The sequence below is a fragment of the Sminthopsis crassicaudata genome, chromosome 1 (assembly GCF_048593235.1).
Source record: "Sminthopsis crassicaudata isolate SCR6 chromosome 1, ASM4859323v1, whole genome shotgun sequence".
NCBI lineage: Eukaryota > Metazoa > Chordata > Mammalia > Dasyuromorphia > Dasyuridae > Sminthopsis > Sminthopsis crassicaudata.
In genome coordinates, this window is record NC_133617.1 from 530,036,377 (window position 1) to 530,062,074 (window position 25,698).

The following is a 25,698-nucleotide window of genomic DNA, read 5'->3' on the forward strand; positions in this document are numbered from 1 at the left end:
TCAATTTACAGAGGAGGAAACTGAGGTAAACAGTGTTAAGTGACTTACTGAGGGACACACAGCTGGTGTCTGAAGCTGGATTTGGACTGAGATCCTCCTGACCCCAGGTTCTGTGCTCTACCCATTATGTCACCTTTTCCTTCTACCTTTCTAGGCAAATTGTTATACGAATAATTTGCTGATTCAGGCAGACATCTGTTTGCCTCATCTTATCAACTGCAGCCTCAGCTTCTCTTCATTGATTAGCCACAAAAACTCCTCACACTGACTCTGCTCCATCATCACAGCTCTTTCAAGGGTGGAGACCAGAGGGAATCAACTGACTGTTCCCTTTTGCAATGGCAGGCAATTTCCCTGGCTCCTTTCATTTGTGTGATAACAACAACAATAATATTTATACAACACTTTAGGCCTTATAGCATCATAGCTAGAAGAACTCTTAGAGGCCACTAAGTCTAAACTTCATTTTACAGATGAGGTAACTGAGGCAAAGAGAGTTCAAATGATTTGCCCATTGTCACAAGCTATTAAGTGGCAGGATTTGAATCCAGCTTTTCCTGATTCTAAGGCCAGGACTCCACCAAATAATAATGACAAATCACCTACTATGTGCCAAGTACTGTTAAATGCTTATTATATTTATAGCCTTACAACAACCCTTAGGTAGATTATTATTATCTCCATTTTACAGAAGAGGAAATTGGGTCAAATAGAGTTTAAATCACTTGTCCAGAGTCACACATGTAATGCAAATATCTGAGGTCAAATTTGAATACAGGTCTTCTGGACTCCAAGTGTGCCATGCTACCTGTTGTGCCACCTAGGTTTCTATACGGCAATTTCTTAAACTGTGCATGGGGTCTTTTAATTGAATATGGGGGAGTTACAAAATTATGACATCAAACATTTGTACACCTATAATTTATTTATTTTTAATTGAAGCTTTTTTATTTTCAATACATATGCAAGGATAATTTTTCACCATTGATTCTTGCAAAAACCTTGTGTTCCAATTTCCCTCTTCCTTCTCCCCACCCCTCCTCTAGATGACAAGTAATCCAATATACGTTAAACATGGTAAAATTTATGTTAATCTAATATAGACAGTATTTGTATACCTATTTTATATACCTATATATTCAGTGTCACGTAAAAATTTCTTGGGCAAAAAAGTGGTCATGAATGCAAAAAATTTAAGAAGTCCTGATCTACAATATATAGACACACCAACACAAGAAGGAAGGGAAGAGATCGAGGTAGGGAAAGGACAGAAGCCTAGGGCCAAAGTGAAGAATGTACTTCTATCCTGCAGATGCAGGTGGGCTGCTAATCACTTCCCCAATAGTTTGTCACACTCCTCTGTTGATTACAATACTCTGTTGATTCTGCACTACCCACTGTGATCACCATGGAGAAACAACTCCCCATTCCCCAGGTTTCAAGTAACCTGGGTGGAAGAAACTTGCTCCCATTGATGTCAAAGCTCTGGTTTCCTTCTAATAGTTACTATTCTGGGAATCACAATTTGGTCCTTCCTGTGGTAGACAAATTATTGGATCTCACAGTAACACCACATTATCCTTATGCTCCTGTGAGAAAAAAATGTAAATATAGAGGCAATGTAGAAAGACTACCTAATAGAAGAATTCAGAAAAGTGATTTAGTCTATTCAGCCAGGTAGAAAGTTATTGATAGTGTTAATAGGAATTTTACAGGGGATCACCCACCAATCAATACAAAAGGCAAATATACAGGGGTTTATTATGAAGACTGAAAAAAATAGAGAAATCTTTTATCACTGATCTGAAAGTTAAAAAATTTAGATGCAAGTCCATTTTTAACTACTTATTGAGTAAATATACTACATATTTACTACCCATGTAATTGAGGGTCAGTTACTTATTTTCTTAGCCTTAGCTATTGTTATTAATATGCCTCACAAATGGGAGTTGTAATTATTTGAAGTTAGGAGGCTCCCCAAGGGGAAAAAATTGGCTAATGACTTTATCTCTTAATTACCTAGGGAGCATAGTATAAGGCAAAGATGTCTATATTAAGTCAAAAGTTCTGGCTTCAACCTGCATCTATTTTTTTTTTTTTTAATTGAACCTTGTTAGTGATCATGTAGTAGAAAGAATGCTGACTTTGGGGCCAGAGCAGTTGGGCTCAGATCCCATCCCTATTATATTTGTTACTTGTGTGACTCGCCACTCTAATCCTTGAGTTCGCTATCTGCAAAATGGGGAGATGATATTTGCACAGCCTACCTCATATGACTATAGTGAGGAAGAGTCCTTTGTAAATTGCAAAGAGATTTAGAAAGGAAGCTTTTGCTATCATTGAACTATTTTTCTTTTTTGCCATTTAGGAAAAAGAATGGCTATGTCATCCTTGACACTTCTCTGAACCTCTTTGTTTATCTGTAAGATGGCGATAATAAGGCTTTCAATTCATCAGAAATTTAGGCACCTACTATGTGCAAAGTATTGTGTTATGTGTTGGAGAAACAGAGATGAAGAATGAAACATTCCCTAACTTCTCATGACTTACCATTCTACTTGTACTATCTGACACTATAAACCCTGAGGCGCTGCAACAATGTGAAATATTTGCTAGTTCAAACATGGAAGACCAGACTGTTCTGGCTTGTAACATTCAGCTCCAGATAGGATTTTTGCTTTTCCATTGGCCATATGCACGCAACCCTGGGAATGCTTTTAAAATAGAAAGGTAGTGAAAGTGATAGCTTCTACTAGGGACATTGGAATGAAGCTGATTTTCAGGGCCTCTTCCTATGAAAGCAATGCTTAGAAGCACTATTGTTTCTTGAACCCTTTGTCCTATAGTCTCTCCACTACCTGTAAATAAACACACCCTATAAAATGGAGTGGAAACATTGGAAAAATGCCCAGTGTTCAAGGGATGACAAGCACAAGCTCTTTTGAAGTATGGGGTAACTAAAGGAACACTAAGTAACCCTGATAAGTTTGACTGTACTGTGTTAGAATAAGAATAAAACTTATTCATGCATACAAAAAAGCTTGGAAACTAAGATGCAACAAATGATAGCAAGACAGAAAGTTCACTTAGATTTTTACAGAATGAATCATAGATTCAGATAACAGCAGAACTGGAAGAGACCTCAGAGATCAGTCAATTTATTTAATCCCTACACAAATAACAAAGCTTGAGACAACATCCCCAACATTCAACCTTCCAGTAGTCAGCTAAAGATTTCCCACGGTGGGCAGCACTTCACACTTTTTAAGAGCTTTAATTAATAGAAGTCTCTGAGTCTATTGAAACAAAACTTCTTTCTCAGAAATTCTGGATATGATTGACTAATGAAAGTTTGAGATATGAAAAATACCAAAGAATGATACACCATGCTACTGCGTATGGAGATGTTACAGACAAAAGATTAGAATTAGGATCCCTTTCTTTCTTTTCTTTTCCTTCTTTCTTTTTTCCTCCCTCCTTTTCTTTTTTCTTCCTTCCCTTCTTTCTTCTCTCCTTCTTCCTCCCTCCTTTTCTTACTTTCCCTTCCCTCCTTCCTTTATTCCTTCATTTCTTCCTTCTTTCCTTGCAATTAGGGATTAAGTGACTTAGCTAAGTGTCAAGTATCTGAGGCTGAATCTGAATTCAGGTCATCCTGACTACAAAACCAGTGCTTTATCCATTGCATTACTTAGCTGTCCCTTAGGATTATTTCAAACAGCTAGAACAGTATTTAGAATGCTGGCCTTGGAGTCAGAAGACTTGAGTTTAAATTGTACCTCAGATACTTTCTAGCTGTGTGACTCTGGGCACTTCACTTTGTAGTTATTTGCCTCAGTTTCCCCAACTATAAATTGAAAATAATAATGGGAACTGTCAATATTGATTTATTAAACGCCTATCATATGCCCAGAACTGTTCTAAATACTGAGGATACAAAGACATAAGACAGTCCCTGACCTTAAGAAGCTCACAATCTAATAGGGAAACCTAGAAACAACAAATATGTGCAAACAAGCTATTTACAGAACAAAGAAGAAATAATTAACAGAAGGAAAACACTAGAATTAAGAAGTCTTCAAGATTTTAAGGATCACACATGTGCAAAAACATTTGTAACAGTCCTTTTTGTAGTGGCAAGGAACTGGAAACTGAGTGGATGCTCATTAATTGGGAAATGGCTAAATAAGTTATGGTATATGAATGTTATGGAATATTATCATTCTATAAGAAACAATCAGCAGGATGAAGCAAATTACATGATGATGCAAAGATGATACAAGAAGATTATAAGATGATCAATTCTTATGGACATGGCTCTTTGCAACTACAAAGTGATTCAAGATCAGTTCCAATGGTCTTATGATAGAGAGAGCCATTCTGTACCCAGAGAGAGGGGACTGTGGGAACTGAGGGTGGATCACAACATAGTATTTTCACTTTGTTGTTGTTGTTTGCTTGCATTTTGTTTTCTTTCTCACTTTTTTCCTTTTTAATCTGATTTTTTGTTGTCCAGCTTGATAATTGTGGAAATTTGTACAGAACTGCATATTGGATTACTTGCCAACCAAGGGAGAGAGTGGGGGGAAGGATGAGAAAAATTTTGGAACACAAGGTTTTGCAAGTGTGAATGTTGAAAACTATGCATATGTTTTGAAAATAAAAAGCTTTAAAATTTTTGAAGATCAAATGAGATATTTGTAAATCATTTTAGCTCAGTGCAGACACACAGGAGACACTTACATGCTTATTCTTTCTTCTTCCTTTACTCACTGTTTATGGAGATGGCACAGATATCAAAAGATTAGAATTAAGATATCCTAAACAGGTTTTAACACAACATGAGGCAAATTCTTATGGAATAACTTTATTATATATATGATTATGTTCATAAAGGATTCTGTATTGGACATAAATTGGGAACAAGGTGAATAAGATGTTACCAATTAATAGCAACAACAAAAGACATTCAGGAGATTGGCAAGTATGATAAAAACACATTCTAGTTATAAGAATGTTTTAATGTGTAGAAAATCTGCCAATCTTATGGAAAAAGAATTGAACAAGAATAGCTTTTTTGGAACCCAATTGCATCTTTGCAGACTTTTAGCAGTTTTGGTTTTGAAACCAGGAGAAAAATGACAATTGATTTTAGATTGTCTTCTTAGGGCTTAGGGTGGTGTAGCATGCAGGGGGGTGAGAGAAACTATGTTTAACCACCAGGTGAGGTAGTGCTGCTAGCCACTAACATGATTGGGAAGCATTAAGTGGAGCAAGTCCCATGCTTACAAGACAAGAGCCACACAATATAGGAAAGTACCAATCTCTCTATGGTTCCAGAGACCCCCAACTCCACTAGATCATAGATAGAAAGCTAAAAGGTGCCACAAAGTTCTTTTAGCTCAGTCCATCATTTTACAGATAAGGAAACTGAAGCCCAGAGGCCATGACTTTTCCAAGATTATATAGGTAATTTTTTCCCCTTCTAGTTACGAGTAGGATTTAAACCCCAGAGCTATTATTCTATCAAGGGTGGCTATGCAAATTCATTTCTCTAAGGTAGATTTATCCAATTAGAATTAGTTCTGAGTATTCAACCTACTGGGATTGGGGACTACAACCTAGGTCTTTCTTGCCTGTGATACCAGCTTTTTGTCTACCACAACACATATTCATTGATTGCTATTAAATTAGGGCACCCATGATTCAGATAAATCATATACTCCATTTGTCTTTGGCCATTGTTCCAAATATTTCAAATGGTTCCACCCTCCAAATCTTCAAAATCACCCAGTCTCTATTGATTGGAAAAAGTCATTCAGAATTGGGGTCACCCAGCATCAAGAAGATATTTCTAAATACCTCATAGACTAGGAAAGTTGTGAACCAGAAGCATGAACCTGGGAACTTTCACCACTATGTCCCAGAAATGCATCCTTAGAGAATCTTTGTTTTCTCACAAAAGTTAGTTGTGATATATGAAAGTGTCTTTATTATATCTTTTTGTTAAATTACTTCACTAGATTGATGAGCATTATAGATAGGTAAAAAAAAAATATTCACTATCTAGTGGGTGGTCCCAAACAGAGGAACAAACCAGTAAGGATGTAGGAGGCTCAATGTTAAAGGAGCACCTTCAAAATGGTGGTGCCGTATTTTGAAAGCAACCTTGATGTCCAGAAGTTCCTTCTCCCATACCACAAAATGTTACATTATGATGAATTTTTGGATAAGTACAAGGGAAGCATGAATGAAGACTCAAATTAAAGCTGCCTAATGACAGCTTTGGAAATACTGCTGTGAATTTGAAAGAATGGAAGTCAAGATGAACCAAGGCTTTGAGTTTGGTGACTGGAAAGGATCAATGTCATAAACTCAGAAAAAAGGAGGCTGAGAAGTTGAGGATATATGTGAAACTTTTAGCAATATCTTGAAATAGTCTATAAAGTATTGGTCCAGGAGCAAAAAACACATGAGTTCCAATCCATCTCAGATACTAGTTCTGTGATTGGGGGAAAGTTACTAAACCTGTAGGCTCAATTTTCTCACTTGTAAAATAAGGATAATAATTAACACTATTTCCCAGGGTTGTTGTGAGGACCATATTGATAACACAGCGTTTGGCACATAGTAGGCACTAAACAAAAGTGATCTATTATTTATTGTTATTGTCATTATTATTATTTTGTAACTCTGAGTTTTTAGAGACTACAGAAACATAAAACATTAGAGATAGAAGGATATTACAAGTTTATTTAGTCACATACCCTAATTTAACATATAAGGAAACTGAGACCCAAAGAGATTACATGGTCATGGGGTAGGTCAGTGATGTCAAATTCAAATAGAAATAAGGTTACTAAACTATACCTTAGCATTTCTGCCAGCTACATATTAGCCTAGAATATTTAACATAACCATTATGTTTTATTGTATTTTTATTTATATTGTTAAATATTTCTCAATTACATTTTAATCTGTTGGGGCTGCTTTGGGGAGCATTGTAGTTTGTGTGTGGTCTGTGGAACATGTTGGACACCTCTGGTATAGTGGATAGAGATCTGTACTTGACATCAAGAGAATCTGGATTTAAATGTCTCTGTAGATGCTTCCTAGCAGTGTGATCATGTGCAATCATTTCATCTCTTTGCCTTAGTTTCCCTATTAATAGAATAGTAGCAGTAATAGCACATACTTCACAGGGTTATTATGAGGATAAAACAAGATACTCCTAAAAGGTTTTGCAAATCTTAAATATTATGTAGTAGCCATTATTCCTATTATTAATAATGTGACTGAGCCTAAAATTTAGTTTTCCTGATTGTACATTCAGGAATCCTTTTGCCATTATTTTTATTTTGACATTTTTATATCATCTTGATTTCTACTTACATGCCTACTTATTCCTTCATTGTTTTATGAGTTGTCATTTGTAAGAAAAAACAAATAAGAGGGGGGAAAAGCCTTTAAACAAGCATCAATGGTATCTGGCATTATATATAGTTTTTTGTACCCGTAGTTCCATATCTCTACTCAGAAAAGAAAATTCTTAACTCTTAGATAGCTCCAAAATTTTAATTATAATTACACTTTGTACTATATTATGCTGTCTCTCAGGTCCCTTCAGCTGATTAGGATGTTTTCTTTTCCAAGGGATCCATCAGAATGCCTCACTTTGCAATTATGTACCTCAGAAACTCTATTTTTCCTTACCAGAATTGTAATGGTCCAGCTTCACAAAAAGTAGATACTAAAAATAATACTAAATAGAGACAGGACAAGATGGTCCTGACATGGATTAGATTGGTTAACGTGCTTGTAAGTTAAACTGTCATTATTGGCAGCTAAGAACTGTAGTGGATAGAATATTGAGCTTGGAGTCAGGAAGACCCAAATTTAAATTGTGCCTCAGACACCTATTACATTCAAGACTCTGGGACTAATTTTTTTGACATCGCTGTGCTTGGCACTCCATCCACTACACCACTGAGCTGTATCAATATAAATGCTAGCTGTTAACATCTGAGAACAATTCACTAGAACATGGAAGGGCCATGGCAAGGCAGCACTTATATAATGTACTCATAACAGCCATATCTCAGAATACAGAGTTTTAGTTCCTGATGCTCATTAAATCCTCTGATCTTTGTGGACTGAATCTAGCAAAGGTATAAACAGGGACTGGACCATCCTGACCTCTGCCTGTGTCCCATGACCTCTGACAGAGACATACCATAAAGAAACAGGAATGACTCAGAAGAGCTTAGCTATGGTTGACTTTGTCACAAAGTAGTAATGGCACAATCTTTTATAGTAACCTTAAGAAAGGAATAGGAAAGTGACCTATATTTTCTTTAATTCTGATCTGTTTGAGATAATGAGAGTATTTAATTTGCTTTTAGATGGTTTTCTCTCAATAGGAGAGAAAAATAAAGTTATTAAGTAGTATAAGATATGGGTAGAAAACTACAAGTATGCCATGCCATCCATTGGCTAAATGAGTGAATCTCGAATTTGACCTGGGATTGAAGAATGGATGAATGCGATCAAACTAGAAAGCTGGGGGTGGGGAGGAGGGGACATGCCTCAAATCTTGTAAGGGTTTTGAAGTGACAAGGCCCTTCTTAACTGAGGCTACTGGTAGTTTAGGACAGGGAAGGTCTTAGCCTGTATAACTTTGATTTTATTAGAAATCTTGAGTACCACTTTTTTGTTTATTTCTAATCACTTCACCCTTTTAAGTGGTTTCTGCAGATGCATATTCTTTTCTTTTGTAAATAAAACCTAGAAAATGCACTCTTTTGGTCTGTAAGGTATATAGGAAAGTAGAAGGGAAAGATAGAAATTATGATAAAAAAAATTCAGAAATGGTAGCAGTGATAGAGATAGGCAGTCATTAGGGTTCTATCTGGACATTTCCCTAAATCCAAGGAGCCCAGCTGGCTGAAGCGCAGTGCCTAGAGTTGAAGTTCAATGAAGTTACTAAAAGCTTTGGGGCTGGAAAGTATAAATTCCTTGGAATGGTTCCAAATAAAAGTGCTCCTGCCCCAAGAAGCTGATTTTTATTCACTGAAGCACAAGGCTTCAGGTTAGAGAAGGAACAAATCTTAGAGATTACTTGGTCCAATTAGTTGTATAGAGGAAGAAACAATCCATCAAGAGAGTTTTTAAGCTTTAAGTTACAGAGTTTCACTTGCCTCTGGCTGGTGCTCACTCTCTTCCTTTTCATATCTCCCCCATCTTGCTCCTACCAGGAAAATTATTTCTGAAATCATGGTATATGAAGTCAGTTTAGAAATACCAGCCCAGAACTTCTGGTTCTCTGCAAAAAGCAGGCTTTGAGTAATGGAGAAACTATAGCCCTTGTAAAGAGCTGCAACTTTCCTACCCCATTACTCAATTGTTCTGACTCCCAGTTTGTGGGAAGAGAATCCATGAAAGAATTCACCAGATCAGGAATGGTATCCAACCCACATCTCTATGATGGCAAAGGTGAGGTTAATTATGAAGGAGCTACGGCTCTAGGCATGATCTTTTATTTTAAAAACAGGACAAGGCTGCTAGCTCAGGGAACAGGTTCACTAGTCAAACAAGCACAGGAACTGGTGGGAGCAGATGAGCAAACCACTGTGGAATCTTGTTGGTTGAAATGTTTTAGTAGTATTTAGGCTATTAATTACACACAGAATGAACATATGCAAAATGTGTGGGAAGGACTTATCTATTGTGTCCACGAACAAGAAGTCACTTTTGCGGTAGTTTACAGGAGAAGTTTGCAGGTCCTTCTACCTTTAAATAAATTGATTCCAAGACTGAAAGGTGGAATTATAGGCTTATTTCATCTGTTGTGGTTCAGTCATATCTGCCTCTTCATGATCCTGTGGACCACATCATGACAATACTGGGCAGGGGGTTTTCTTGACAAAGATACAGAAACAGTTTTCCATTTCCTTCTCCAGTGGATTAAGGCAAACAGAAGTTAAGGGACTTGCTCAGATATTGTCTGGAGGAAGCATTTTGAACTCAGGTCTTCCTGAATCCAAGACCAGCATCTTGTCCACTGAGTCATCTAGATGCCTCCCAGGCAAAAAGGAATTAAATGGTTTACCCAGGATTACACAGCTGTGTAAGAGTTTTGACATTGCATTTGAATTCAAATCTTCTTGACTCTAGGTCCAGGATTCTTATCCACCAACCCACCTGTCTCCTAGATTACCTAGTCTTCTTAAACTTTAAATTGCAACCCTATATAGGATCACATAACTGAAAATGAAGGTTGCAAAATTATGATTTATTATGAATAAATGCTTGATTTGTATGCCTATTTTATATACCTATGCATCCAGAGTCATGTAATTAATTCTCAAGTAAAAAGGAGTCGTGAGTGGAAAAAATTTAAGAAGCCTTGCTCTAGAGATACACAAAAAAGAAACTTAGTGAGAACTATTCAGGTAGCCCATAGAGGTATGATCAACATTAGCTTACTTGCTTCAAATTTGGGGCACTAGAAGATGGAAATCAGAATCCAAGGCCAAGTGTTATAAAACACAAGAGATGTAGCCCTACATTAACTAGTTCAAATAGTGTCAAAGCAGCAATTGTTGAATGACTGAGCAGATTGAACAGAAAGTTATCCTTGGGGGTCTTTGTGTTAGACCCTAGTAGTTATTTAATTACATTTTTTGATAGAATAAGCACAAAAGCTAAATGGAAAACAGACTGCTTGTGACCTCCTAATCAATATTTGGTTGCTTCATTTCAACATTTTCACTCAGTGTGGTATAGAGACAAAATAGCTAGATTTAGAAATCCTTTGCATAGACATGAGGTCCCAAAATAGATGGAGCCTTGGGGGATATTCTGACAATGGTCAAGAAAAGAAGGATCTATTGCTGAGACAAATGAGAGGATATGATCACACAGGCAAGAAGAGAACCACCAGATGAAGACCAGTGTCATAGAAGCCAAAGGTCAAAAGTATGTTCAGGAGAGGAGAGAATGCACAGTGTCAGAAATTGCAGAAAAGTCAAGAAAGATGAGAACTAAGAAAAGATCACTGAATTTAATGATGAAAAAAAATCCACTGGATAACCTTGGAGATAGTAGCTTTAGTCAAATGACGAAGTTGAAAGGGTTGAGAAGTAAGTGGAGATTGGGAAACAGATGGTAAAGGGAATAGACCAGAGATATAAAATATGTCACATGGAAGTTCAGGACATTCTCCAGTACAGCCAAACCAGATTAAAATATAATTGGTAAATATTTAACATAAAATACAGCAACATATAAACGTTAATACATAGTCTTCTAAGACAATAATGCAGTGCAGTTTCTATTAGCTTGATACCACTGGTATAAGACAACTCTTTTTTAGGAGTCAAGCTGTGAAAGGAAAAGAGAGATATTAGAATGATAGCTTTAATGAAAAGCAGTGCCAAGTGAAGATTTATTTTTGTTTTTTAAAAAGATGAGTGACAGTTCTTTGGCAACCAAGAGAAAAATGAAGCTTGATTTATGAGACATCTAGAGTGGCAACACTAATAGGTTTAGGCAACACTAAATAATAATTATTTATTGCACTTTGAAATCCCATTTCTGGTACTTTTTAGAAATCCTGGTAATTTTTCATTATTATTAGTTGTCCAGTGATGGTAAGATTGAGGTTTCAATCTGTGGGGCATAAATGGTATTCTTATTCTCTCCCAAGGGAGATAATTTGAATTAAAGCCAGGCTATTTCATTCCCAATAGAAAAGACCAAATTCAATCTCTTGACTAGACTTTCCTTTGTGATAGTGAATTATAGAGGTTGCCTCTTCATCATCCCAACCAGACAACATAGTGTTCCTCAAATTCATCTTACATTTCTGTCTTGGGGCTTTGCTTGTACCATATTCTCCACTCTCTTGTACCATCTTCAAAGCCTCCCTTAAATTTCCCAAGGTTTGAATTCTCTGCTTCCACCTTTTGGAATCTCTAGCTCCATACAAGTCCCCGATCAAGTGCCCTATTGCAAGAGACCCTTCTTGGTCCCTCCAACTTGTTAGCACTTTCCAAATTACTTTGTATTTATTTTGTATATATTTTGTATTACTTATATGTATATATGTTTTTTGCCCAGCAGAATATAACTTCTTTGAGGGCAAGATCCATTTCCCTTGTAATCTCATAGTATCTACAACCTAGATAGGTTGTTTTTGTTGAATTGAAATGTTTGTTGAACTGAAAATGTCTCTGGAATATAATATACTAGAATGAGTACTGGCTTCAGTCAGGAAACTTAGGTTTGGGTCCTAGCTCCAACATTAACCATTTGTAATGGTTGTGTAATCTTTATTGTGTAACAATGTTTGTTACATTGTGTAACCCTGAGCAAGCTATTTTATCTTTGCCTCAGCTTCTTCAGAGAAATACTATTTTGCTTACCTGTGCCACAGGTTTGTTTTAAGGAGAAAGCATGGAAATCTTAAAAACGTTATGTAAATGGTGGATCATCATCTAAACAGGACACAAACTTCACTAACACTTTAATTGACTTAAATTTCGTTATAACAAGGCAGTTGTTAATTTTGGGGTAAATGCTATCAAATACTGTTTTGATTTCCTGCCAACACCGTGACATGAAGCATTACTGGTCACCTTTTAGAGGGAGCAGGAACATCAGAGCTAAAAAGTCACCCAAAGTCCATTTGTCAGATGAGGACATCACTATCTTCCCAGTTATCAAGATTGCAAGCTCTTACTTTTTCATCTTCTCTCCCCTAATATCTTATCAGATGCCAAGTTCTTCGGATATGATCTCTCCCAGAGATCCACCTCTTCTCTTTCCATATAAGTCAGTCTCCACTCACCCCTCCTTCATATATTCATTACTTCTCACCTGGACCATTTTAAGCTTCCAATTTACTCTTCCTTCTGAAATCTATGGAGACATGAATGCTAAGATGACATTCCTAAGACAGAGTACCGATTATATCACTCTTTTTCAAAATCTGTTTATTATTGTCTATTTCTTCTTGATATAAATTCCTGAGCCTCATACTTAGAACTCTTCAAAGTCCACCTCTAAACACTGCTACCCTTTATGTTCTAGTCATACTGGACCACAAGTTATTGGCTCATCTAATCTTGATGTTTACCAATACCTTGTATACGTGCAGGTCATTCCCCATACCTAGGATATACTCCCTCCAGCACACTTACCTTTTATCTAAGGATTAGTTCAGGTGCTATTTCCTCTGCTAAGCCTTCCTTATTCCCCCCTCCCAGTGTATTCTTTTCAAATTTTCCTAAATCATCTTATCATCCACCCCCATCATAGCATATCTTTTATCATTATACTTATCTGTGTGTATATCATATCCTTTCCAGTAGATTGGAAGCTCCTTGAGGTCAGGTACTGTTATTATTACAATTTTTATAAACTTTTCTTTCCCCAGCACCTAGTAAAATACCTTGTACTTAATAGGTGCTTAATTTAAAATTTTGTTTGTTGAACGATGCTCTGGAGAGAGAAACAAGAAGTGTTGATGCTGTCTTCAATAGGCACGCAATCACCTGGTTCCCCTTCCAGAACATCCATGAGTTGATCACCATTTCACCCCATGTGGGGACAAGCAGAGGACAGCTGGAGACTTCGAGAGACTTTGAGGTTTGGAGAAAGGGATAGGAGGGAGGTCGTGATAGAAGGCATAAATCTTCTTCTTGTAGTAAGTGCAATGATTTGGTTGCTGGGATTGGGGAGGGGAGTAAGGCAAAGATCATCATTACCTTTTTGCTCTTCTTTATTCAGCTTTTGTGGTCAGTATAAATCACAACAGGAGTAGAAAAATACGAAAGCAAATTTCTTACTCTGTCATGTAAGTTTTGACCAAGCTCCCTGTCTGTCCCACCATCGGCAGTAGAAGAGAGTCCAAAAGCCAGACTTTAAGAATTATGTTAGGGCTCCTCTAGGTCACTGGCAGAGTCAAAGGAACTCAAATAACCCGAAGTAATCCAAATAAAATAGTGATACCTTAAATTATAGCACAGTAGTGAGAAAAAATCGTGAGAATCCTGGTGGTTCAGAAGCTTGTGTTGCCCCAGTTAAGAATATATACCTGGCTCCAAAGTCCCTTTGTATGAGCCCCACAATAAGTATTAACAACTTGAATCCCTTATCCCACGGATGAGTAACCTGAGAGTGTGTACCCTGTATTTATCAAGGAGGCCTTCTTGTCACTTATTTTTGCTATACTGCTTAATTGATTGCCTTTTGCTTTGACCTTCTTCTAGATAACTATCTTCTAGTTATCTTAGTAAAAGAAAACACAGTAATAAGAACTATTTATTTTGAGTGTTAAGGCAGAATGTTTTTGATTGGTGAGTGGGAGTAGGAAGTAAAGTGGGAGATATGAGAAAACTAAAGTTTAGAATGATCACTGTCATGAATTTTCTCCTGTTATAGATTCTTGGGGGGATAGAGGCTCTTAAAATCCCTCTCAATACACTCTGCCCCATATCATGTGAGGAGAACTTCTACCAGGTTATTCAAAATATGCCTGTGTCTCTGTCTGGCAAAACTGCTATGCAGCGATCCTAATTTCAGGGGTCTTAGTGACAAAGTAGTCTAGGTACTAGGAAATCCAAGTGAAATAGATAATCCTGATAGAATTCTAATTGATGACAATGTGCTTTTAGTCTATAATTTAAAAAAAAAAACCACTGTAAACTCTAAATGAACTATATTAATAATTGTCCAATAAATAATATATGAACCAAATGAATAAATGAGCTAATTAAGAAGGTGCCTGTAGCTACCAGAAGTGATCAAGACATAATGAGTATTAAGAATTGAAGCTTCTTTGCTGATGGCAGAAATGTACTGCAGAGGCCCTGCTCTGCCTCTTCAGTGTTATTAACTACCTCCTTGAGGGCTTATTTAAGCTTCAAGGCAATTTATAGTGTTTGAATACAGTTCTAGCTGCCTCGACCATGATGGGAGTTGAAAGGAAAAATAAAAAAACTGTTTATGTTTTATCCTGAGCTCCAGAAAAACTCAGCATGACTTACTTAAAAAAACCTGGTGGGGATATACAGCCTGCACTGTTGGCTGTGAAGGAGGTGAAAGGAATTTATTTGCCTTAACCTAGCAAGGAACTGTTCTTTTGTGTTAGAAATGAATGAGTTAAATTAAAAAAAAATTAAAAACAAAGTCTTGACCCAACTGCCTGAGTAGAGAGGTTTTTCTAACAAAAGTACGAAAATTGTGTTAAGAAGTTCCTGTTAGCATGTCAGTCCCTCAAGGTTTACTCTCCAGTCTCATAAAAGTGATAAATATCCCTTTGCCACCCCCAAACTCCCAAGGAGCCATAATAGCAAATGGCAATGGGGCAACAAGTGAAAACTCTAGCACCTAGAGGCATCAGTCTAGCAGAGAAGCATCCAATGGCATCTCCAGAGACAGAGGGCAATGGGTGGAGATGATGGAGCTCAAGGACATGACAGATGTAGAAATGCTTAGTAACCAGTGACCAGGGAGCTACAGTAGATGGTTGGGCATAAAATGGTCCACCTAATTGCTGGTTGCTGACAAAAAGGACCACAAATAGGGTTCTAGCCATTACACAAATCATACTTACCTTGGAGTGCGTTTTCAGAACTTCCTTCTCCACCAGTATGGGACCTCAGAAACCATTTATTCCAACTTATACTTGACTCCCCTCTACATTTATGTGATCAGTGACGGTCATACTTTTTTTTTTTTTTTAAAGACCTCCAGTGAGGGGAAAAAAAACCAACAAAAAAACAAACTACTACATCCTGAGGCAACTCCATTCTGTTTAATAACCTACCATAGTTGGGAAGTGTTTTGCTTTCATTAAATCTAAGTTTTTTTCTGAAACATTCACTTTCTTTTCTAGTACTGCTTCCCATATGATAGTCCTTCTAACTCTTCTCCAGCCTAAGTATTCCTGGTTCCTTCACCTGATTCTCATACAGCAGGATGCTCAAGTATTGTGACCAACTTCTCTGGCTATTCCTTCCCTTATCCCTCTCCTTCTTAAAAAGTAACATTCAAAATAAAAATGACATTCTAGATCTGTTTGTTACTCAATAAACCTCTTTTATAAAAATTCCAAGATACACTTATTACTTACTTATCATAGTGTTTATTATGTACCAGGCACTATGCTAAGCAATTTACAATTATCTCCCTTGATCCTCACAACAATTTTGGGTTATATAAAGGATCTTAAAGCCCATCAAGTCAGACCTTTTCATTTTACAGACGAGGGAACTAAGATTGAGAGAGGTCAAATTACTTGCCTAAGACCCCAGAGCTAATAAGTTTCTGAGGTAGAGTTTAAATTCAAGATCTAAGCTTAGAATTCTATCTGTTGTTATTTATTTGGGGCAACTATCTAGGAAGCCCAGTGGATAGAGCACTGGACCAGGAATGAGGAAAATCCAAGTTCAAATTTGATATCTAACACTTACTAGCTATGATACTTGGGGCAAATTACTTAATCTCTTAGTTTCCTTAATTGTAAAATGTAGATTACAGTCTCAACCTCCCTCACAAGAGTTATGAGGATCAAACGAGATCTTTGTGAAACACTTAGTATAATGCCTGGCACATAATAGGTGCTGTATAAATGCTTATTTCTCTTTCCTATCTTCCTCAATCATTTTGGTCCCAAAATTTCTTTATACATTATGAATAAGGACCTGTCCCCAAGGGATTTTGTTTCTATTGATGTTTACCATGTTGGAAATTAAAATGTCTTAGTATAACTGGAAAGTTTTTATCTCCAAGGGCTCCCTGAAAGGGTGTCAGGACAAACACTTTAAATATTGCTGCTTTCATTCATTCAATTCAATAAACATGCAGAATCTGCTATATGAAAGTTTCCTTACTAAGTGAAAGTCTCATCCTTAATTCTAGACTAGGAATTGTCTAGTCTATGACAAAAGCACCTTTCATTTTTCTTAACAGTTTTTCTACTTGTTCCTGTTCTGCAGGTATTTCTCAGCATTTCCCATCCTCAGAAAATGAACAGGAGCTCTAACCTAACTCCCTGTCTTAAAAGAAAATAGGCTTTGCCCTTAGAGGTATAATGCACAGACATAAATATATACCTCTTAAATCATTTAAAAAATTCCAGTAATTTTTTACAATAATGTAATTTCAAAACAGCCTTTTTTTTTTTTTTTTTTTTTTTTTTTTTTTAACAGCCAATGAATTCTTGTTTTCTTTTCTCTCTGAAACTATCTCCAAGTTTTCTACAGCCAAACAATACTTTAGTAAGGGTGTGTCCACTGCAGAACATAACTGGGGGTGGGGTTACCTTGTGGTTCTGCACGTCCTACTTCCTAAAAGTTCCAACATCATACTTCTCTTAACAATGGCCTGGTATTGTTCCAGCTTTCAGATCCTGTTGGTTCACATTCTGCATCAGCAGTTTTTTTTCCTCTTTCTATGTGAGGATGTTTGACACCTTTGAAATTCATGGGATTTCAGATTCTCTACACTTCATTATAGCAAGGTGTAAAATTCTTTACTGTTTTTGATAAGAGTTGTTTACAACTTCTAGCTCAATAACCATGAGGAAAGATGCTATATGGATCCTATATGGTTGAATGTATTTAAAAATTTTCTCATTCTATGAAATAGTTAATATTTGAATGGATAGAGATTGGATTCTGTTGGTATAGGAAACTCCCATATGAAATTAAAAAAAAAAAAAAAAACACTTTTTACTATTTTAGGTTAACAAGTAACTTGCCCAGCTAGAACTAGTACATGAGAGGTGAAGCTTGAACCCAGATCTTCCCAACTTTAGTTCAAATAAAAACACTGGACATCTTGTCTCTGAGAGCTATGGTCCTAATTCTCATCAACTTCTCTTTACTATCAAATTCACCATTTTTGTCTGTGTTGCTGTACCTACAATCTTTATTTCCTCTTCTTTGATTTTCTTTTCAGGACTCAGAATTTTGTATTCCCTCTACCCCTCCTGTATTTTTATTTAATCAGCTGTCAATGACTTCCTTCTAGTCAGCTGCAGTGACTTATCAGTCCTCATCTGAATCAATCTCACTGAATCATTCAACACTATTTTCCATGCTGACCTTTGGAAAAATTTTCTTCTCTTGATTTCTGTGACCCTGAACTTAACCCACTTTACTCCCTGCTCCTTCTCCTATCCTTTGGAGAGCTCTTTCCCCATCCTTCAAATATAAGTGTTTTCCAAAGGTCTCTCTTTGGCTCCCTTCTCATCCTCTTTCTTGGCCAGTTTTAACTTCTGTAGCTCCAAAGACATACTACTTTTGGTAGATGACTCGAAATTCCCAAGTGTAGGCAGACCTTGATCTCTTTTCTGAACCCAAGACCTTCACTTCTAACTGCTTTTAGGATTCTTCCACCCAACTGTCCCATCAGCAACTCAAACCTGATATGCCCCTAACTGACCTCTCTTTCCCTCCAAATCCACTTATTTTGATACTAGTATTTTCACGTGTGACACCGTCATCTAGTCGTCCATGTTGGTAATCATATCTTTGATTTTTCCAACTTCACCAATCACTTACCAAATCCTTTTTGTTCCATAATTCACACTCTTGAATTAAATCCTGCTTCACTATTGCAGGTGAAAAAAAAAACTTATTAAATTTGGAGTCAACAAATCAGGGCTTCAGTCAGCTATTTGAAGTGAGACGTTTAAGTGGAGAAATACCTCCACTCCAAATGTTCAAATGGACTATTTGTGCCCAACTTGTGACGGAGCCTTCTAAGCCAAGCCAATCAACTACAGTTGGATACACTGTACCTTAACCCCAACATTGTGATATCTTTTGGTCCTCTTTGTACCTGAAGGACAACAACCAGAAAACCATCTTTACCTATAAAACAAGGGGCTCAATCGGAGGTCTTTGAAGGAGCTTTACGGCCCAAATCTACGAACCTGCTTCCATCCTAGCAAATACCATCACTGGCCTAGTTGGTTGAACAGCCTCCTTATAATCTGCTTCCATTCATCATATCATCAACAGAAATATTCTTAAACCATAGAGATGCTCAAAATGATTCAGAGACTGCCTCTAAGTACCCAGAAAAGTTTAAATTTCTTTGGCATTCAAGGCCCTCCTCCACAACTTAGTTGTTTTTCTCTCTTACCATACTTACCTCATGTTACTTCCTTCACACACTGTGCACAAATGGTTTCTTATTTTTGGGATCCTTCCTTTTTCCTCGTGACCTTTGAAATCGTGCCCATTAATGCACAACTGTAATGTCACCTACTCTAGGAAATCTTCTGAGACTTCCCTGGTTAGAAATGCTTTTTTCCAATAGACTTTGATACATTTATCAAGAGGCACTTATTAAGAACTTACTATGTGCTAACCACTGGGAATACAAAGAAAATGTTAGTATGTAAAACTGCATTCTCATGATTTACATCTTAGCCTCTCTGACTTTAAACTTGGTGAAAGCGAGACCACAGCTTAGGCAAACTGTCACCCAGAGGCTACCATTGCACACACCAGTACTTAACAAATGTTTGTGATATGTTATGATCTGCTGTTGACTGAACTGATTTTTAAATATACCAATATTCTTATGAATGTGAGGAGTAAGCCTGAATACTGTCCATTTTTGTAGGATTTGACTGAACTAGAATAGGGGATAGTTAGCTGTGTGAAATACTGAAGAACTAATTGATTGGATGTGGAAGGGAGAAAGGGAGTAAAGAAGGGAAGGGAGAAAAGAGAGGCAGGGAAGGAGGGAAGGGAGGAAGGGAAGAAGGAAAAGAGGACAGGAGGACAGAGGAAGGAAGGGAAGAGGAGGGGAAGAAGAAGAAGAGAGGGAGAAAGAAGAATAGAAGGAGGGAAGACAAGGAAGGAGAAATGGAGGGAGAAAGAAGGAAGGGGAGGAAAAGAATGTAGGGAGAAAAGAAAGAAAGGAAGAAGGGAGGGAGAGAAGAGGAGAAAGAAACAAATATTTAAACACCTACTTTATGTTAGGCATCATGTTAAGCACTTTATAAATATCTCATTTGATTCTTACACCAAACCTGATAGGCCTTACTATTACTATACTAATATTTCATTTTATAGTTAAGGAAACTGAGATAGAGGTTAAGTTATCAAATGTTACACAGGTAGTAAATGTCTGAATCTAAATGTAAAATCATTTTTTCCTGACTCTACACTCAGTGTTCTAATTTTCTGCACACCAAGGACCTTCAAATTATGTCTTAATATAAATGAAAAAGGAAATTGCTTGTAAACTAGTGATACCCCAGGAAGGAGTGAGGGGCCTATGAAAAAGAGAGTAGGAAAGAGACAGAGGAAAGGATAGAATGATGAATATAAGAAAGGACTGAAGGATAAAATGGAGAAAAGGATGGAGAAAGTCCAGAGTATGGGAGCAAGGATCAAAGCCCTCTGGAAAATGAAAAAAGCAGGAAAAAAAGCAACATGAAGGGAAGAAATAGATTTATCTAGAATACTTTAAGAAAAAGAATAGGACCTAGAGAGGGAAGACAATGATAGAAAAGGGGTTTCTAATGTCACAACTGTGAACAATAGTATAATTCATGAAGAAGATGGTCACTAAAGTCAAATTCTGAGCATAAGCATAAAGAGACATGGGGCTCAGTTAAGAAATTACCTAGTCCTCAAGAGATAATAATGAGATAAAAAGTTGCTCAATATAGGAATGGGGGAGTTGAGAGGATTAGGCAAAAAATTATATGATTAAAAAGCTTTAACAAAAAGATTAGTGAAATAAACTATATGGTACCAAAAAGTCACCTGTGTCTAATTTCTATCCCTATCACATCTGCTGTGATGGTAAGGGGAAAGAAGAGGGGAGACTGAAGATTTTTCACTTCATTAAGATGTCTGAAAAACATTAAACCGTAACTTAAGAGATATCTAGATTATTTATAACTTGTGCCCTAATATTCCCTCATGTTAGAGAAAAAGCTATTGGTACCTACATGGGGCAGGATGAAAGAAAGATGACAGGTACCATTGGAAAATCAAGAGGAAGATCCTGGGGTTCTGGTACCAATAAGAGAACCTGGTATCATCCAAAGGATAAGACAGAAAATTCCTGAGCTGGATATCATTTTATCACAGAAGAGAAGTAATGCAGAAAAAGTGACTTTTATCTTCTTCAGTCTAGTTCCTTTTGGAAAGTTTTTGAAAGGCAGCCAAATCTTTTGAGATACCAAATCTATTTAACACACTTTCCCCTAATTTTCTATCTTTAAAGTATGGTCTTACATACCAAGTAAAACGAACACAAATTACAATTCTAATAAATACTAATACTATAAATCAATGTATAGCTAAGTATTTGTAATGATCTCTCTTAGTCCCATAGAAAAGCACTTCCCTCATTCTGGTTGAGAAATGGGACAACAAATATGAAATTGTAGCTTACACTGTCAGATAAGGTTATTATTTTAACTGTTTTTTTTTTTAATAAAGGAGGATTCATCTTTTCAGTTAGCAGGTACAAAAATTACTGTGATGTAAGAGCTACTAAGGGAGAATTTTGGGCTTGGCCCTGTGTTTTTTGTAAAAGAACACAGATGACATCTTTATAAAATTTACAGATGACCTGGATGACCAAATGGACTCAAAAAGACCTGGATAGGTTAGAACACTGAGCCTTTATGAAAATCAATTGTAACATTAGCTTACAATATTTCTAGGATATTTAGGCTTCAGAAGCCCAATGTATATTATCTCTCATTTACAAAGGCTCAGAGATATTAATTGGCCTGCCAATAATGGCATTTGACCATTGAGACTAAAATTCAAAACCAGATCTCTCTACTTCAACATTAATGCTTTTCCCCTATACTCCTCATCACTTCCCAAATACTATGCTGCACTACACAGATGCTGTTAGATTTAGTCCAATTCAAATAAAATATAGTTTTTTCTGACACTAAATAACTAACTCCAGACATAATCCTTCACTGTTAAAATGTTCTGTTTCTCAATTTTTTGTTAAATCCCTTAACTATGGTATTGGTTGTCTCTGGATAATACAGATGGGCCATGTGCTTTTCTGCTTCCTAAATCTCATTATTTTATGGTTCTGTAACCTCAGTGCTAAGGGAATGGGAATATGACCACTTAGACTTCTTATCTTCTCTGAGAAGCCTTTCCTGATCCCACTCTATGCTAGTACCTTCTGTTAATTACTGCCAATTCTTCTTTTATATATCCTGTCCCTACATAGTTGTCATGTTGTCTACCCCATTAGAACGAGAGGTTCTTGAGAGTTAGGGCTTTTTATTTTTGCATTCTGGTGCTCACCTAGCACATAGCAGGTGCTTAATAAATGTTTATTCATTGAATGATATACAATAATAACTCCATTCATAGATGCTCATGTGAATAGCTTATAAAATAACAGCACAATCTGAGACAATGAGATTCTAAGGAAGTTTCACTCTATACAAGATGGTCCAAAGCTCATTTTTTGGGACTTTTAAGATAAGAATTCTGGTATCCAAGTGTGCTGATGCATGGGTTATTCATGAAGACATACAGGAAGCATCAGGTGTTGATGAAAGTAATTTAAGAGTCAAAACACAACAAATGATCTTTATTCCTTTGAAACGCATTTATGTAAAAATGTATCAAGACGGATTAAAGATTCAGGACACATAATTTGTACTTAGCACATACACTGAAGATCAAAACAACTGCTAAAAAGAACATTTATGAACAATTAAAAAAACAAAAACAAAAACAAAGAGTTGTAGATGATCAAACCTAACTCTTCAAAGAGTGGGTCGGGTTCTTCCCTTGCTGAACAGGCATGTACAAAAATCAAGAACTGCTGTATTTTAACCTAAAATTGATCAAATATAGAAGATCTCAAGACATTTAAAAAAAAATCAGGACAGACCCAATTGCAATGAAAATGTCTGAAAGGATGGCACTAAAGTTTCTTGATTTTATAAAAGGGTGAAATTAATATGGTTTGAGTCTTGTAGTCTTAAGGGAACACAGGGAAAGTATATTGTTTTATTCTGCTCAGTTAAAAGCAGAAGCTAGACTAAGACAGTACCGTGGTTTCAGATATAAGTTTCATCCCAAAGTAGAAAATAGGGTGGCTTCAGGCACTTTTGACAAAGGAGTGGCGCACACCTGATCCTGCACCCTGGCATAAATACACAAAAGTCACTACCCCTCCCCACATACATATTAATTTCATTTAATTCCCCAAATGCATTGTAAATGGCAATGGTTACCTTTTGAGAGAGTCCAAGAAGAAAAACGATACATTCTACTAATCTTTAGTTTGTATTCAGAATTCTCTTTTAAAAAAATCAGGCAAGATAGCAGCACCCATCATTAAGGCATTATTTTAAATGATTTATAGCAGCAACTACTACCCCTAAGGATAGCACATGGTTATGATTAGTACAATCAATATATCAAAAAGTAGTGATTGATGCTCTGCAAAATACAAGATGCTTATTCTCCCTCTAGAATATCTTCCAGTAAATTCCATGAAGATTTTTAAATCTTTCCAGAATAAAAAAGAGGTCTTTCTCTCAGAAACGGAATATTGCAATTTCCATTATAGGGCTATGGACTAGATCAGTGATTTAATCAGGGTAGTAATCTCCTGGTGAGGGACTTTCTCTAGTAATGCAGGCTGACACTTGCTCTGCCATTTATGGTCTTCAGTGTGGCCCTGAGTTCCACAAGGTTAAATGACTGGCCCAGCCAGTATATATGTTAGAGATGGGACTTCAAACTCAGGTCTTTATGGTTCCAATGCTACCTCTCTCTACCCACTACGCCAGCCACATTGCCTCTAATATCAGAAGTTGGAACATTCTTTTTTACTTTAAACCTCAACGTTAGCAATATTTTTAAAAAAATACAAAATCCCTGGCTTTAGATAGTATCAGAAAGTCATCTAGTCCAACATCCACCCATTTTACAGATAAAGAAACTAAAGTAACTCAGAGGGGAGTGATTGGCTCATGGTCACATCATTAGCAAGTGACAAATCTAGCATAAGAGTTTCTTGACCCTTCAGCTGAAAAGTCTTTTCAGTATATTATTCTCTTATACTAATCTCTCCTAGCTTTGCTTGGTCCCATCAATTAAATAACAAAGATATATATCTATATTTGCTGCACAATAAAAATAAACACATACTTTTTACTTCCAAATTTAAAATTGGAACAAAAATTATTCCTGAGCCATGAACTACCTTCATTTTATTTGGAATGTGGTCAACAGTGATTTATGACTAGCTACCGTGGACTATTTTCAGATATTTATAAAAAGACTGAAAAAACCTTTCAAGAATATCAAGAAAGGCCAATCAAATATAAGCTACAGGCATTTTTTTTTTTTTTGTACAACACAAACTCAAGTAATGCAAAGACAGACAATGTTCATGGGATGGGATGATGAAACTAAGATGGTCAGAGACATCTGAAGAGACTCAAAGTGCTGTCATGAGTTTATCTTGATACACCAAACTCATACTTTGTATTCCTCCTAAATTCTTCTGGTTCTGGTTGTAGATATAATGCAAACTGTGGTCATCTTCACTTGTGGGTGGTTTCCAATGTGACCTGTCATCCTGAAATGATGGCCTGTGCCATTGGCATAGTTAATGGTTAGTGAAGGATGAAAACATAAAACTAAGGGTGAAATAATACAAGAGGATAACAAATGCTTTAGAAATTGCATGTCAAACAATGAGATGGAAATGATGAGATATACTGGAAAGCGGGATACGTTAACATCTTCATCACTTCCCCACTACCACCCCATTTCAGATATTTGGAAAAAATTCTCCGCTGAAAACCATAAATAAAATCCCAAATTCATAAAGAGATAAAAAATTCATTTATGGATGGATCATATCCATTAGGAAGTTCACTGGCAGAACAAGTAGTAACAAACAAAATTTTCTTCCTTTCCTCACAAGAAAAATCTGGGCTGATTAAAATATGGCTCATGGGATAAACATTAAAAATGTAATAATATTTCCATAACTATAAGTTTCTCTATAGTTTTCATTTGCTTAAGTTGAGAAAACAAATGGCATTTGCAATAGAATGACATTTGAAATTATCACCTAACCAAAGCCACCTGTTTAAAACCACACAAAACTGAATGCCTCTATGAATAACGGCATTGCTCTATAAGTATATTCAGGACTCCAATAAAAAAGCTTTGGTAAGACCTGACATACAATCTTAGTCCTCAGTTTTTCTATTAATTTACTGTGTTTTTAATTATTTCTGTCTTTCCAAGTTTTGTTTGCTCCTGCAGAAGGCAGAACACTGCCTTTTGAAGAATCAAAGAATCCTGGAGTTGAAAGGGACCTTTTGAGATCATCTAGTCCAAAAGATTCTTAACCTGGGGTCTGTAAATTTGGCTTTTAAAAACTATCTTGATAATGTGACATCGATATAATTTGTTTTTCTCAGCAATCCAATGTATATTATGCATTTAAAACATTTTAAAGCTGGACTAAATTTGACTAGACTGCCTAAAAAGTCCAGGACACAAAAATGGTCAAGAACTTCTGATCTAGTCCAACTTCCACTTATTTTGCTAAGAAGAAAACTGTAGCCTCAGAAGAGGCGCTAGATCACTCAGTCAATAGGTGGAAGATTTGGGATTGAAATGAAGTGCTTTTACTTCAAATCTA

At 36.5% G+C, this 25,698-nt stretch overlaps 1 protein-coding gene across 2 annotated transcripts in view; it reads right to left on the minus strand.

The window, feature by feature from the left end:
- Nucleotides 1–25,698, minus strand: part of EPB41L4B (erythrocyte membrane protein band 4.1 like 4B) — a 221,204-nt gene that overhangs the window by 61,457 nt on the left and 134,049 nt on the right. The window contains exon 16 of one of the 2 annotated variants that reach the window (XM_074281836.1): nucleotides 22,583–24,631. The exons of the other annotated variant lie outside the window; for it this stretch is intronic. Within the exon in view, the coding sequence (XP_074137937.1) occupies nucleotides 24,478–24,631 (154 nt within the window). The 3' untranslated portion in view covers nucleotides 22,583–24,477. Of the gene's footprint in view, nucleotides 1–22,582; nucleotides 24,632–25,698 lie in introns of those variants that run through there. 2 annotated transcript variants of the gene reach the window in all.